Consider the following 16,362-nt stretch of genomic DNA (forward strand, 5'->3'; position numbering starts at 1 on the left):
GTCTTTCATGTTACAGTCATTTGCACCCGTAATTCCTGGGGCAGAATGCCAGTGCTATAAAATTTTTTTGTCTAGCACAACTAGCTTTTTCCTTGGTTATTCAAATAGTGGTGATGATTTTGAAGTCAAAGATCAAGTATTTAAATTAATTCTGTGTAATGTGAAGAATGTTTTTAATACAGACACTATGTTATGGTGTGCCCACCCCCCTGCTCCTTGGGACCACTCTACAACCTCAGGAATTCTGTTAGGCCTTGACCTTCATGTAGACAGCTTGGCAATGAAGCATCCCTTACCTGTACCAGGAACTTCTGCATGGTTAAGGTGGGAATGGCATTGAGTTGAAAGACAAGAGAGGGAAAAATCAGTCTTTTGCTGACAGCTTTGGAAGACCTAAAAGAGTCTCACTCTAGCTTGTGAGTTGAAGGGTTTATTGAGAGGGCTGTAAACTAGGCTTGAAGGGAGAAGGGGGTAAGACCAGGCTCACATCACAAAGATGAGCCCAGGGGTGGCAGGTGAGCATCAGGGTTGAAACTGGTAACATAGATAAAGCAGATGACCCCAGAAGGGCTAACAAACAGGAGGAACTGGAGGTCATTCTGCAGTAGAAAAGCTGTGACACAAGTCACCATTACAGAAACATGGCAGAATGACTTGACTGGAGTGCTGCAGTGGATGTTTAGAAGCTCTTTAGAAGGGTCAGTGGAGGAAGAAGATTTGATAGGCTGGCTCTGTATAAGGGGTATTTCAGCTGTGTACAGCTCAAGGAATAGTGATGATAAGTTTGAGTGCTCGTGGGTAAGATTCAGGGGAAAGGACAATAAGGCAAACAACCTGGTGAGAGTTTTTATAGACCACTCAACCACGATGAAGAGGTGGATGAAGCATTCTATAGGTGGCTGGCTGACATTTCATAATTGCCAGTCCTTGCTCTTGTGGCAGATTTTAACTGGCTGGATGTCTGCTGGAAACTCAATACAGCAGATAAGAGGCAGTCCAGGAGGTCTTGGAGTGTGTGGAATTTCCTGTCCCAGCTGGCAAGGGAGCATACCAGGGTTGAGAATCTACTAAACCTGCTATTTGTGAATAGAGAAGGAACTGGTGAGAAATGTGGTGGTCAGAATGTCCATCTTGGGCATAGTGACAGCATTTTTAATTCTTGGTGAAGTAAGGAATGGGGTCAACAAAACCTCTGCCTTGGTCTTCTGGAGGGTGGACTTTGGGCTGTTCTGGAATTAGTTCAGAGAGTCTGCTGGGAAATAAAGCGGTCCAGGAAGGCTGGACATAGTTAAAGATGAAAATCTTACAGATGCAAAAGTGAAATGTCTTTATGTGCTGAGAGATGACCTGTCAGGGAAGCCTCATCAACAGGAAACTTTTGCTGGAACTCAGGGGGAAAAAAATGGGGTGTATGACTTTTGGAAGAAAGGACAGGAAACTAAGGAAGAGTAAAAGGATGTCATTAGCTCATGTAAAGAGAAAATTAGAAAGAAAAAAGCACAGCTACAACTCAATCTGACCACTGCTGCAAAAGAAAATAAAAAGTGTTTTTATCAATATATTAACATCAAAAGGAGGGCCAAGTAAAAGCTCCATCCTTTTTTAAATGCAGAGGGCAGCACTGACACCAAGGATGAGAAATACGTTGAGGTTCTTAATGCCTTCTTTGCCTTAGTCTGTAACAGTAAGACCAGTACGAACAGTTATTCTCAGGGAAACCAGCCCTTGAGCTGGTAGACAGGGGTGGGGAGCAGAATAAACGTCCTGTAAAGCAAGAGGAATTAGTGACTTGTGAAGCCATTTGGACAGTCATAAGTCTATCCGACCAGATGGGATTTATGCAAAAGTACTGAGAGAGCTGGAGGAAGAGCTTGCCAAGCTGCTCTCCATCATTCACTTATCATCAGGTCCCAGATGACTGGGCATTAGCCAACACACTGCCCATCCATAAGAAGGACTGGAAAGTGGATTCAGGGAACTACAGGCCTGTCAGCCTGACCCTGGTGCCTGGGAAGGTTATGAATCCTATTCTCTTGAGTGTGATCACACTGCACCATACGGGACAATCAAGCGATCAGGCCCAGCCAACAGTGGCTGAAAAAGCCAGGTCCTGTTTGACCAACCTGATCTTGTTTCACAACCAAGTGACCTGCCTGGTGGATGATGGAAAGGGTGTTCTGTACATGGATTTCAGCAGAGCCTTTGACACTGTTTCCCACAGCATTCTCCTGGAGAAGCTGGCAGCCCATGGCTTAGGCAGGTGCTCTTTCCTGTGGGTTAAGAACTGGCTGGAAGGCTGGGCCCAGAGCATGTCACTGCGTGGTGTCATATCTAGCTGGTGGCCAGTCACTAGTTATATTCCCCAGGGCGTTTTAATTTTAATACCCACACATAAATTTACCCAAACAACATGCAACTTTCCAGTCATTAAGGCAGTGTTTACTTACCTCCACGGTCCCGTGCAGCTAGATTCTGTCCTCTTCTTAGAGTAACATCCAATTGGTATATTCCGGGATCCCCAGAGGGAAAATCTGCATTACCACTTCCACGTGAATTTGTACTCTGGGGAGGAAAAAAATAAAAATGCAATAGCTAATGTTACTAAAAGTTTCATGTAAGGTGTATGTATATAAGGTGTAAATATCATCCTACTGAACTAAGAAAAGGCCGCATGCACTTCCCCACCTCAGAGCTACTACCCAACATCAAGGAATCTGGTCCATTCCATCAGTATGACAATTACCAAGATTCCTTTAAAAAAAAAAAAACCAAAACCAAGCCAAAACAAAACCTCAAACAAACCCCTCCAAAACACCCCTCCCCAAAAAAACCCCACAAAAAAACCCGATGACAAAAACAACCCACAAAACAAAAAAACAACAAAACCACCCAAATCAACCAGAAAACCAAACTGGTTGAAAAAGTAATACTTTGATATAAAGGTGTTGGAAATTGATAGTCTTTAAGGTCCGTTCCTACCCAAACTACTTGATGATTTTAAGAACTACAGTTTTAATTACATTCATATCTACTCCTGGCCCACTAAAGCAAAATAAGGAATGAAAATACGACATTGGACCATTCAGTATTATTTGGACTAGTAATTACCGGTGCCCTCAAGTACTGTGTTGATTCAATAGTTATAATGTATGCATTGAATAAACATAAATGAATTAAGATTTTATGCTCTACTGCAGTACTTTGCAAGCTAAATGGGTTTTTTCCATAGAGTTTTGGGGGAAGCTGTGGCAGGGAAATAATCATAAAGACATTAAATCCATCTGTAGTTCAGTATGCCAGGGCAAATATTCTTAGATTAGTTATTTGTATAAAATATGTCCTAAAAAAATAAAGCAAGTCGGAATGCAAGGAACTCCCCAGAACCTCTGGAGTGCATGAACAATAAATATATTTCTGTCCAAAAGACAAAGTAGATTAATTATATTTCTTAGTATATAGAAGCTTTTGCAAAATAATTTTTAACACATCTCTCTGTAAGTAGAATCCAATTACAGCACATGCTTGGAACCATATTTGATTTTAAGACTAGAAAAATTAAATCAATTATACATTCAAAGTATATATGAGAACTTCATCTGTTACACACTCTGAAGACTATATTTACATATACTCATGCTAGGAGCTAAATCTTTTAAGAGTAGTGCTATTAATATTTTATTATGTGATTATAGGTCCTCTGCAAGAAAAAAAGATTGAATGATAAAAATATCTCAGAACATGTACCAAGTGCTATATCATTTCAACAAAAACAAGTTTTATCTCTTTCCTCCTGCTAAACCCTGTCTTCTTTTTGAAGTAATACTAAAGCTAAAGCATGAAGGAAGATATAAAATAAAGGCAGTTCAACATCTCATTCATTCTTGTTATTTCAGAGTCATATCTTCAAGCCCTATCATATTAACCTTTGCTGCCACACATAAAATGCTGACCAAAATGCACACTGGCATGCTCACTGGTTCCACAGCAGTGGAAGAGAGACAAAGAATATCTGGCAGCAAAATAAAAGCAAACAGAATAGCTCCCATCAAGTTGCTCCTCTTTCCATCTGCCTCTATATCCTGACTTAGGAGCAAAAGATTTTGCTGACATTTATTCATTTAAATCTAATATAAAATTTTACTTCTGCAGTATTTGCAAAGTCTAATATAGTACAGCAAGAAAGAAAATAAAACCAAGTTATCCATTTCTCCACTAAGATTACAAACCTATTCTTCAAGAAAGAAACTCCAGCTTCCTTACCAGTTCTGCTACACATTGCCCTCTCCACCCTTCTCCCATGTCATTATCCTGCCTTGTTTTATCACAAATTAAAAACTGTCTTATGTTATCTTATGTAAAAAGCAACTACTGCAATCATGCCAAATCCTTCTGGGGTTATCTCACAAACACAATGCATTCCCTAAAAACAATGAATTGCCAGACTTTTAAGTTTTTCAAAGATCAAAGGAAGTAATTTTCTTACTTTTAACGTTCTTTTCATCCCTAGGAATATTTTGCCTCAACCTGTTTCTACAGGGTTGTGTAACGTTTTTTTTGATTAAACCATTAACCATTTATGGCAATTCCCATTCCAGAAGAAATTAATACTAGTTACTGGGTGAACACTTCCTTTTACCAAGAAGTAGACAAACCAGTCAGTGTGCAAGTACCCATCAACATCTCCTATGATCATACACATCTGCAAAGATGTACCCCCCACCCCAAAGAACTGGACACTAAATTGTACCGATGAAATCAGAACTTCTGTTGGAAATCCCACACAATGCACTCAAACACTTAATATTGGGCAAAGTAAATTATCCTTGGCTGGTACAAAATGGAACAGAGTGGTATTGGATATGTGGGAATAAAGCCCACAAAATGTTGCCCTAGGCTGGAAAGGCATTTCCTTAACATAATAATAATTTATAAAGAGCAGGTGCCCTCAGGACTATGGATAAGAAGCTATTTGGAGTGTACAAAACAAACCTTAAGTGCTGTAACTGAGCAACCAACTAAAAATTATAGTTTTGTACATTTGTTTTTATCCTGACTAGGAGTAAGTTAATTAGAAAAGACAATAGTGGACTTCTATGCCACCATAAAAAATATATATATAAAATTATACAATAGATGTCATTACTGCATTGCAGAAAAGAGTTAAGAGCCTGTCACAAGTCGCTTTACAAAAACAAATGGCACTAGACCTTCTCTTGGCATCACAAGAAGTGTGCACTGCATCAACAACAGTTGCTCTGTATTTGATCAAAGTGGTAGAATGTTTACAGATGTCTAGGAAATCTGGAAACAAACACATATCTGGCAATGCACAGATCAAGATGACACCTCGTGGGGATCTGAAGAAATCTGAATCAAACTTATTGCATGGTTACCCAGCTGGACTTGGTTAAAACATACTTGCAATTGTCACCATAATTCCTTTGTGTGTTTTAGCTTGCATCATGATTCAGCAGTTGTAATGTCTTACACCATAAAATGAAATGCAGATATTAGTAGACGAGTTCCCTTAAGGAATTTACTCTCAAAAAAAGGGGAGACTTGATAAGAAGAGTAGAACAGAACAGCATTTTTCTCTCATAAAGACAGTCAAAAGGAACAGCACAGCTTTGGAGAAACAGATAGAGAATGTAAATCAGGCAAACAGGAGTTGTGCAAAATGTGAGGAGGATGGCACCTCAGCTCTGCAAGGCTGACAAAGCAGAAGTTATGCAAAACAACAATACTGTGCTAACTCAGAAGCTGAGTTTGAGGAAAAGCCACCTAAAAAGGACAATGGACATTGAAGACCACCAAACAAGACCTGGAAGGACCATATAAGGACTTTGACAAGGGTTATGATATGTAAAGTAATAAATATATCAAGTAACCAGGGACAGCTGATGAATATGTAATCAGTGCAGATGATAAAAGCTCTATTTACGTGATGTTGGGGGCACTTGATTACAGGAAGGATTCTCTGAGTGACCAATAAGCTGCTGGTCACTAAGAGGATGAATGCCTGATCTCTAATACTCAAAACTGTGTTAGAAAAAACTGTGTTTCTATCTGGCCAATTTTGGTACCAGGAATGAACCACTTTTCCCTGGCCAAACACTGGAATAGGTTGCCCACGGAGTGTCCCTGAAGACACCTGAAACCTGCTCTGACATTGTCCTGAGCAATCTTGCTCAGAGCAAGAGGTTTGATTGGTCTGTCTCCAGAAGTCTCTGCAAACCTCATCCATTCTGCAATTTTCTATTGCTTTGAAATGTCATAGTAAATAAAGTATATTGTCACCTTAGCTAACTTTTCTCAATGCATTGTTTTGCCTTCCACTTCTGGTTGCACTGATAGGCAGTGCTGCAACTGGCATTCAGAATTACCATTGTCTCTACCCCTTAAGTGAAGAGTATGTCCAAGATACCAAGATACACATAAACCCTGAATTTTTCAAAATAAGTTTATATATATGCTTTGCATTTATTCTGCAGTGCTCATAAAAGTTGTAACTGTTCCCTGCATATTTCAGTTGCTCTCTGTGAAGAAACCCATTACTTTCAAGGGCACATCAAGCCATACTGTGTATGAGTCAACAAACATGAAGCTGCTTTCTACATGCACTTGTAGAAAGCAAGTCATCCACACTGTCAAAAATCCCAAATATGATATTTGTCAAAAATGAAAAAAGCATAATAAATTCAAGTCATCATGAAACAAATTAGATCTGACTTCCAAAAGAATTACTGCAGAATTATTCTGTTTCTAAGACAAGGAAGAAGACAGAGCAGTTCTGTGCAATTTTGGTTTTAAGAAGATTACTGGAACTTACATGGCTTGTCTGAGTACATTTATGCAAGCACACAGGCACTTGCACTCACAAACACATAATGCATGCACAAAGTAAAATGGGAAATAGAAGCAGTTTCTAAGGGGATGAAAATAACACTGAAAATACAAAAATGATGTACTTTTTCCTCACCAAAATCAGACTCTAAATTCCTAGAATTATTGGATTTTTAGGTGTTAAAATCATATCTGCATTTCCTTTTTCCTGTTTTTCCCAAAGACTAAGTCTCAGACAGATGCAGCACTATTCTAATTTCTGGCAGCTAGCTTTCTGTCACCCCTAGAAAAACTTGCACTGTCACACAAAAAAAATTCTTTCACTTGCCTGAAGAGTGCAGAATTACACAGCAAGTGATATCAAACATGGCAAATGAAAGAAAATTCAATTAGGAACCAGAGAGAGATGTCACATCCAAACCAAAGATGATCTATGAACAATTAGCTGTCTCCATTTCAAAATGAGATAGATATCTGTAGTCAACATAAATGCCATATACATCATTCACTTGGAAAAAAAAAATCTCTAATCATTGTATTTTAACTTAAATCATACATGTTTTCACAATAGAAAAAATATTAAAATATTTCTATTTTAATTTTCCATATTATTGATCCTAATTATACAAATTCATATAAACATATTTTACATAACCTGGGTTATCCAGGATTAGTTTTTTATTTAAATTATATGACAAAGTTATATTTTACATTTCAGGAATATACCAGAACATGGGATTTGAAATATTTTAAATTAATTTTAAAGTAAGTACAGTAAATACAGCAATAGTATCACTACCAGTAAAACAACAATAAACTGCTTCTAGATGAACTTTCCTAGTGCTTTGTGTCCCACAAATGTATCTGCAAATCTGAGTTAGCTTTCTGAGCTGGCAACTGCTCAGCAATACTGCTCACCTCCAGCTGGTAGCAACAGCTCTGCACAAACATCATTTGACTGCTGCTGCAAACTGCAACTACTCAGAATGAAAGTAACATAAAACTTGTTTCAATTTTGCTTGAAATTTGAATATATAAAGTGAAATGTCTTTTCTTAAAATCTCTATGTATCTTTTACATCTTGCAGTCATTTCATCTTTATGGTTTCAGAAAACACACAGCAGACTAGAGCCAAATGGGCAAGCCACATTTTCAGTAGTTCCTATTTTAAACATTTAAATAACTGATTTAATAAGCATCACTAATGACTGCAATGAAACACCAAGTCTTCTCTCAACAGCATCTTTCTGGAAATAAGAAGGATTTAGTAGAACTAATTATCTCATAGCATATAGCAGTGAACCTGCTCACTAGTCTCTGTCCGTCTTACACCTTTTTTGTAATTTTATCTGTGTTTATAATTTCAAAATGGTAGAGTTAAATAGCCTTGTGGTATACACTTCAAGACTAAAAAAAGATAATAAAATAGTAGTAATATTTTTTTAATAACTCCTAAAGAACAAAGAACATATATCAGAATTACTCTTCTCAGGAAGGGACAATAGTTTTGGAAGGATCTGCATAGCTTTTGTGGCTTCACATACTAAATACTGCCATACTCATCTTGTTTAACCCCTCTGAGCCTCATTTTAGATCACTGGAAACAGAGGGGTAATTCTGCTTTACTTTCCAGATGAAAGACAGAACACTCAAATTATTGTTGTGTGAGGGTCCACACAAAGAATAGGAAACATTTTCTATTTCTCTGACTGCAGGTCTGGAAAACAACTCATTTTTAAGGATCACATACATTGCTGTTCTCATTTAAAGGTTATTTCAAAGACCTTTACATACTTTCCATAGAGTAAAAGCAAGTGTTTGTTTGGAGAACAAAGGTATCCCCCTTTTGATTGATGCATTCTTAACTTTCCATCATCCAGTCAGTTCCTGCCATCACTCTCCTGGGCCCTCAATGCTGAGAACTTGGCCCAAAGCCACTCATTACTTCTCTTCTATGCTAGCAAAGGGGCAAAGAAAATTAGACTGAGAAACACAATCCAGAGTGCTCTGATGGATGCTTGGATAAAGATGTATTATACCAAGAACTGCACAGTACAGCATACACACAATGTTGACACTGCCCACAACAGTGAGTCTTTTGGGTTTTTTTCTCTAATTTTATGATGTGCCTGTCTCCTTAGTTTCTAAAGACAAATTATGATGTATTGTTGCATTAAAAAAGTTTTGTAAATTTGGTTATTTTGAAACCCTCCTAGTATGGATAAGGGATCAGTTATTTGGAAGGTAAACCATGTCTCACAGCACTTTGCTATGAAAAATTAAACAGCACATAATGAACGTGTGACACTGAGAAAGTGTGCTTAAAATGTGCATTTTCTGCTGAAGTTCACAAAATAAAAACACATTCTGCAAAATCCATGTGCGCATTTCAGGTAGAAAAATTACTTCACTTTGGAAACAATCACCTGGAAAAGTTCATTGCTTATACCAAGAAATAAACTGTGGTTAAATACACCTCAGCCTATTCATGTGAGTAAAGCACTGTATATTCACCTGAAAGATTGGAACAATTTATTTCAGTTGTTCCACTTACACACCAGTGTTGCTATTTTTCTTCAGAAAACTATCCTCATGAGTAGCATCCAGTTTTCTAGAGTTTGCTATACCATTCAAATTAAAAACACCACCTACAAGAGTCTTGTAATGCTACTTCCTGATTTAACATTCTAAATTAATACTGAATTAATGAGACAGGTCTTGTTAGCATTGGTATAAGGGGAAAATAATTTTAAGGATGAAAAGAAAGCATACAAGCAGAGTACATTAAATATTAAAAAGATATTTACTGTATTTCTTTCAACTCAAGAACTCTGTTTAATGGGATATCTCTGTTTTTAATTTCACACAATGCAGAGACTGTCACTGCTGGTGAACTCTTTTTCTCATGACAGGCAAATTTAGCAGCACCAGGGCTGTTCTGTGTGCAGTAGAGCAGTTTTTCAGGCTGCCACCAGACCAGTCCTCCTTTGCTTCCTTCCTTTCATTGCCAAGAGACAGACTGGCAAGAAAAACCATTAGTGACAACAGCTAACTAGAAATAATGGCACCAAAACTATGACATATCTTGTGAATAATTTATGTGAGTTAACTTATTAAAGCAAATTTCCCTCTACCTTGATGAATGTCTCTGGTTCTTACCTAATGATAGCATACTTCATTCTCATATAAACAGTTTTAATGCAAAAACTGACGTTGGTTGTTCAAGAAAGGTGACTGCTTTTGATACTGATTGCTATTTGGTTTAGACTGTATGGCAGTTAAGACTCCACTATTAATTTTAAGACACAGTGCTTTAAACTTTTGAGGAGAACTGGTATGTAGTATTGCATAAATTACTAGGTTTTGTCAATTTGAAACATCAACTTACACATAAATTTTCTTGTTTGTTTGTTCTTTAATTTAGCAAAAGATAGCATTTATAGCAATTCAATACTGGTGGAACAATTTCAAAACTTAATAAACTGAAATCACCGTGTCCTATTTTTAATTCTATACAATTTTTCCTGTGATCAGTATAGATGTACTAAACTCTGAAGAGTCATCCTGGAATCACATCTGACATTTGCCACACTATGAGAAAGTGAAGGTAACAGGAACTGTACGCCTCTACTGTTTGCAGAAAGACAGCAGATAAATAGAACCTATAGAAAAAGCTGTCTCCACTGCTTTCATTCAGACAGAAATGTATTCGTTTCCACCAGACATAATCTTTTCACAGCTTCATGTAACTCCATGTGTAAGAAGTTTACAAAAGAGACAAGGGTGTAACACAATGGCACATTCCTCGTGAAGACAAAATTAATTTTTGCTCACACTCAAAATTATGTATCCTACACCAAAATTCACATTGCAAGCAGATGCACTCTAGAGAGTCACCATGTCCCAAGTATCTCAAAATGAAAGTATACTGAAACTTTTTTTTCACCAAAAAAAGAGCACCTGTTCCTTTAAAGCACTGCTGAATTATGCAAATACAAAATGCACTTTGATACATTTAAAACTTCTGTCTAAACAGGGCAGGGATAAAAGTTAATGGAGTGCTACTTATTTATTATCTCTTTAAGACTACATTTACTTACCTTCAATTAGGAATTTGGTTTCATGCATAGTGGAAGATGATATAGTATTTATTCTCAGCTCCTGGAATTATTTCTCCAGTCCCTCCTGTTACATACATTTAAACTCATTCTAGATATTCATTACAACATCATTTCCATTTGTGTCTGTGAGACAATCAAATAGATCTTTCAGTGATTTTGGTTGCACTACCACCTTGCCATATAAACCAGGCAATCTGCTCAGTAACGCCTACAGCCAGTGCAATACCATGCAAAACCCCCATGCCAGCTATGAAGACTCTGGTTCCAAAATCAGGAACTCAGAACTCAGCACAGATTAACAAGTCATGCTAACACACATATAAAAGTTCCTCAGGCCTAAAAATGCTTTATTTTATTTTTTTTTTTTTACATTGCTCTTCGATGACCTCTAAAAACTCTACCATAACATGTAAATAGGAGGAGCTAATTCAGGACAATACTTGCATTTTTTTTTTTTTACATTCCCCCATGAAGGCACTCTTGGGACACATAGTCATCATGCAAACTTGGCTAATACCTTTTTTTCACATCTTTACACATTATATTTCAGATAATGACAATCTCATGATCTGAAAGATCTGGTAACATTTCTGGCAGAATTCACATCCCATTTCCTTGGGTTTTTTTCTTCCTGCCCTCTGGCGTGGAATACTTACAACATACTTGCTATTTTTCCTGTAATTTCCTTTGGACAGATCTCTTCTGTGTATTTCTTCTCCCTACTCTAATATCTCTCATGTCATAAAAATTCTTGGCAGAAGAAGTCTATTTTGGTAGCAGCATGACAGACATGCTACCACAGCTCTTTAGATTTCTTCAGCTATTCCAGGGAAATTACAGCTTTCTTCCTGTAATTGAAGAGTTAATTTTTTGCAGACCCATAGGTTTTCTTCTGGCAGCATAAGTCACAGGATTTTGCCCTGAAGACCTGAAAAAGTCAGTCTGCCCTTTAGCAACGCAAGTGGAAACCACAACTAACATGCAGCAACACAATCTCAGATTAAGTACTTACTCTTTCCAAAATAAAAAGCACATACTTTATTTGAAATCTCTGTCTTTGTGCCTGTCACTTACAACATGTATCTCTTAGCTCAGCTGAGTAAAATACCTAGAGATAACACAATAAAGAGCTGTTGAAATGTATATGGAAATGGTACTCTGGGTAAAGAATAAACCCTAATCCAAGCATGATATAGAATTTGTTGATTTTATTATATTCCCTCAAACTAGAAATTATCGTACTAGAAATTCCAGTTTTATAAACACAATCATGAACATAATTGATTCTCCTTATTAAAACTCACAATTTTGAAATGCATCAAATAAATACTTTGTATTCCTACTGCAACTCCCAGTATCTCATGCACGGAGATGGGGTTCAAGTCGGTGCAGAAAATCAGAGTATGCAAACCTCTGTAAAATATATATACACACTTGCACTTCTGATGATTTCTTCTATTAGTGAAAGTTTTTGTTAACAAAGGACCCATTAAAGATATCACAGAAGAGAATGTTGTACAAGGTCTTACATTTTACCTGATTTGAAAAACAATTAAGGATTTTTAAATAAGTATGTAAATGAGAAACTATCCACTCGCAGTTACATATTTAGGTACTAGGGGAGCTACTATTAAGGACTACATCTGGTGTAGCTTTTGAAATTGCAGCTTTTTACAAGCTGCAATTTCAAGTTACAGACTGAGATGGAGTTTGAGCTCTGGATGGAAGTCCAGAGAGACAAGAAGCCATGAACTGCCAGCCCTCTGCATGACAAAGGGCCCAAACACTGGCGGCCAGATGAACGGACAGAGACAGAGCAGAAGCCAAAACTCACAGGCACTTGGACTGTGAGTGTGTAAAAGCCCAGAGATTCCTTTTTCAAACTCCTCCAAGAGGCAACAGCTTGAGCCGATTCTGTTATTGTCAAAAAATGGCTTTATAGAACTAGAGATATGAACATCTCCTATGGGAAACCTGGGTTCAAACCATCAAGGAAACCTGGTATGACTGCATGCGAGTGGGGTGTATGGGGGGAGCCAAGCAGGGCTCCAGTTGCTCACTGGAGCAGCCCGCTGTGAAAGGGGCCTTGGTGCCAGCAGCTGAAATCCCCAGCACTGGGAGTGTGACTGCCAGAGACTCTTGTGAATGGCCAGAATGGGAAGTTTTCTTAATGGCTCTCGTCTTACTAAGTGCAAGTGGACTTTAACAAAAAGCTCTCTGAAGAACAGAACTATCTTGGTTTACGTTCGCAGTACCAATGACATGAATTTGGTTTAAGTGGACTCCTGAGAACTGCAATTGGTTTGCACCTCTTATTTTAACCACAAAAAATGTACAGTGCACTACCTTCACAGGCATAACATGCAGTTTCTGACTTCTTTCTTCTGCAGGTCTCTTTTCCACTAATTAAAAATACTATTAACAAATATTATGGCTGAGGGTACATTTCATATGCCAGTTAAAAGTGTTATTGCAGTTATTTGGCTATAACAGAATCCTAAATTAAGAGAGAAAGGAGGCCTAGAAAGGGCATAACAGGTGACACTTCTACAAAAATGCCATACTGAAAGAAGTGCTAAACTAAAATAACCAGAATGAATACTAAAGCAACCAAAAGTAGAGGAGTTTGAGTAGGTTTATAGAATTCTGTACACCATCTTGTAGATTACATCATATTCACCACAAGACAATTTATAAATTTCAACCAGTTCTGGAAACACCAGATGTTTTAACAAACATCTCAGACAACAGAAATATCTCATTCGCCTAAGGTGCACCTTCACATCCCTTGACTTTATAAAGAGGGTTATACTTTGACCCTAATTCTAAAGCTGTCTCCTTCAATACATTAAAGATATGACCACCATGAAAACATTTCAGTTAACCTTCATGACTCACCTTTCATAATAACCACAATAAAGAGGATGAAAGCAGGGACACAGCCACTAAACAAAAAGGGACAAAAAAATTGTTAGAAGTAATACGAAATTCATAAAGAAAATTCCTCTAAATCAATCTGATACCAGATATTAATCTTTGTATTAAAGTTCAACATTCTGTGTAGTTTTGAGTGCAATTTTGATCACAGAAGGCCATTATAGATAGCACAGTACAACAAAGAGGTAAGGAAGGAAACAGGTGAGGCCTTCTCTGGTAATTTGTCTATTTTGAAGGAAGTACAAGAGGTGACCACTTCAGACATAGTGTGGGTTTGTAAATTCTAAGGACACCTGTCTGACATTCAGCTCTTCTGCCTGTAGAGGCGCAGGATGTTAAGTTTCTCTTGAGGAAGATATTAACAATGACACGCTAATAGTAGCAAATAGGTTAATACTAATATTAAGTGTCTTGCTACAGTCACCTGCATTATACAGAGTGTCAAAATGTGCCACAAAGGACTGCTTCTTATGGTATCAAGCAGGTATTTCTGGAATTTGCTGTAAACATTCTCAGGAGTCTTTAAGTGACTTTTGAAGCTACGGTGACTTTTGAAGTCTATGTGTGTTGCTTAATTGTTTTTAAAACAATTTAAATTCCAGAATCAGAATTGTTAATCTTTCATCTATCACATTTCAAGTTTTAGGGACAATAGAACAATGTATGCACAAAACCATAAAACTAATCCACCATTAAAATCTATTTTCTATACTAAGTCTTATTCCTAAAGAAGGGAATGGACATATTCTCATTTTAGTAGCTTGCATACTATTTATTTTCATAGAATTTCTCTATGATTGTCTGTTGTGGGGTTTTTTGTTTATTTGTTTGGGGTTTTGTGCAGGTGTAGGGGGTTTTGTGCATTTGTTGTTTCAAGGATTTTTTGCAGGGGCTATTTTGGTGGAGGAGGGATTCTGGGGGGAGGTATTGATTTCCATAATGATTTCTTTAAAATAGTCAGACTGCAGAATTTATTCTGAGCTATGCAGAAAGACTAGACCCAAGAGGTTTCAATAATTGTACAGACTAAGCAAAGCTTTGATTTGCTACAATAGCCATTTCTCAGTCTGGAAACCTGAAGAGGAGCTCCTTTTTCTATCCATGTAAAAATACTTTTATGAAGAACCTTTCCACAGGCTTCTTCACAAAACTGTGCTGGATTTAGGACATCTTTATAAATACAAATATTAAAGGCAGACTGTTGGAGACAGCAAATATCAAATCTACCAAATAGTTGCTTCAGTGTTTTTCAAACCACAGTAATTGCAAAGTACAACATGCTTTCATTCATTGGAGCACCACAGAATTTCCAGGAAGATAAGAGAGACTGCAAATTCTCTTCATCTCCTCTAGTGATACAAAGCACATTGAAAAAGGGTAATTTTAACATGCTGCATTTTAGGAGCACATTTTAACTTGTTCTTTTAGGTATGAAGGCATATAATTTGTGCAAACACTTAAGACTCAGGAAGAAGACAGCTTTTTGCTTAAATAGGTCCAAAGCTTATTGCACTAGTAACAATTTTTAAAAAGTCTTTTAAACATATAACTGCATGCATTTGCATTTTCTTGATGAGAGCATAGATTTTACTTAGAGAGAAAACTTTCCTCCCCAGCCTTCATCCCTCTTCATGCTATAATTAGTAAATTAATTTAGCAAAAAAGCCTTAGAATATATCAAAGGGTCAGCACACACAGTCTATTTTGTGGTCACACTGCAAGCTTAAATTTGCACTTGCAAATAGAAGATTTTGCTTAAGAAATAGATGAAACACAGCAGAATACTTACTATAATTAGCAGTAATTGCTAGACAAAAACACATAGGAATTTCCTTTGGCACAAAGGCTGAATTTAGACCTTGCACACTAAAGTGCATTGCAGCCTCACAAGGGGCCCTCCAAATCCTCCAGATCAGCCATCTACCCTGGACAGTACCTGCTCTCAGTTCCTGCTACTGCTGTTCTTCCCAAGTAAAGATAAAAGCACAGACCTTCTCAGCTTGCCCTGAAGACTATGTCCTGCCTCTGCAACCCAAACACAGCTGTGCCCCTTCCCAACACACCTGACAGTGTCAGAACTCACTGAGCCTTTGGCTTCCACAGAATCATTTGAAAAGTTCAGCATGTGGCTGCAATCACAGAAACTATCTTTCATAACACCATCACCCACAGAAAGAGAAACCTTGGTTCTTCCACAGGATCTGCACATGGGACTCCAGTTCCAAAGCTGCACCCTACAGATCCTGCCCCAAGGACCAGTCAAGAGGACCACTAGTGCCAGCTCCTTTTGCAGAAGCTGTTTGGGGGAAGGAAAGCAGTTGCCTCCAGCCTGGCCCCTCCTCTCTGTTTTTAACTGTCTCCTCCAGCTCCTTTAAATTTCTGTTCTGGGAGAGGAGATTGGAAGTCAGGACTACCTTCTGAAAGGCAGGCAACTCAGTCAGGGAGCAACAGCATCACACTT

General features: G+C 37.7%; 1 protein-coding gene across 1 annotated transcript in view; it reads right to left on the reverse strand.

Moving 5' to 3' along the window:
* The window catches only part of MCTP1 (multiple C2 and transmembrane domain containing 1), a gene marked incomplete at its 3' end in the record, with an annotated part of 205,984 nt that overhangs the window by 148,479 nt on the left and 41,143 nt on the right, over nucleotides 1-16,362 (reverse strand). Inside the window, 1 exon segment of the mRNA XM_083884436.1 lies at nucleotides 2,448-2,562. Within this exon segment, the coding sequence (XP_083740562.1) occupies nucleotides 2,448-2,562 (115 nt within the window).

This window comes from Zosterops lateralis, assembly GCF_965231275.1.
Source record: "Zosterops lateralis genome assembly, chromosome: Z".
NCBI lineage: Eukaryota > Metazoa > Chordata > Aves > Passeriformes > Zosteropidae > Zosterops > Zosterops lateralis.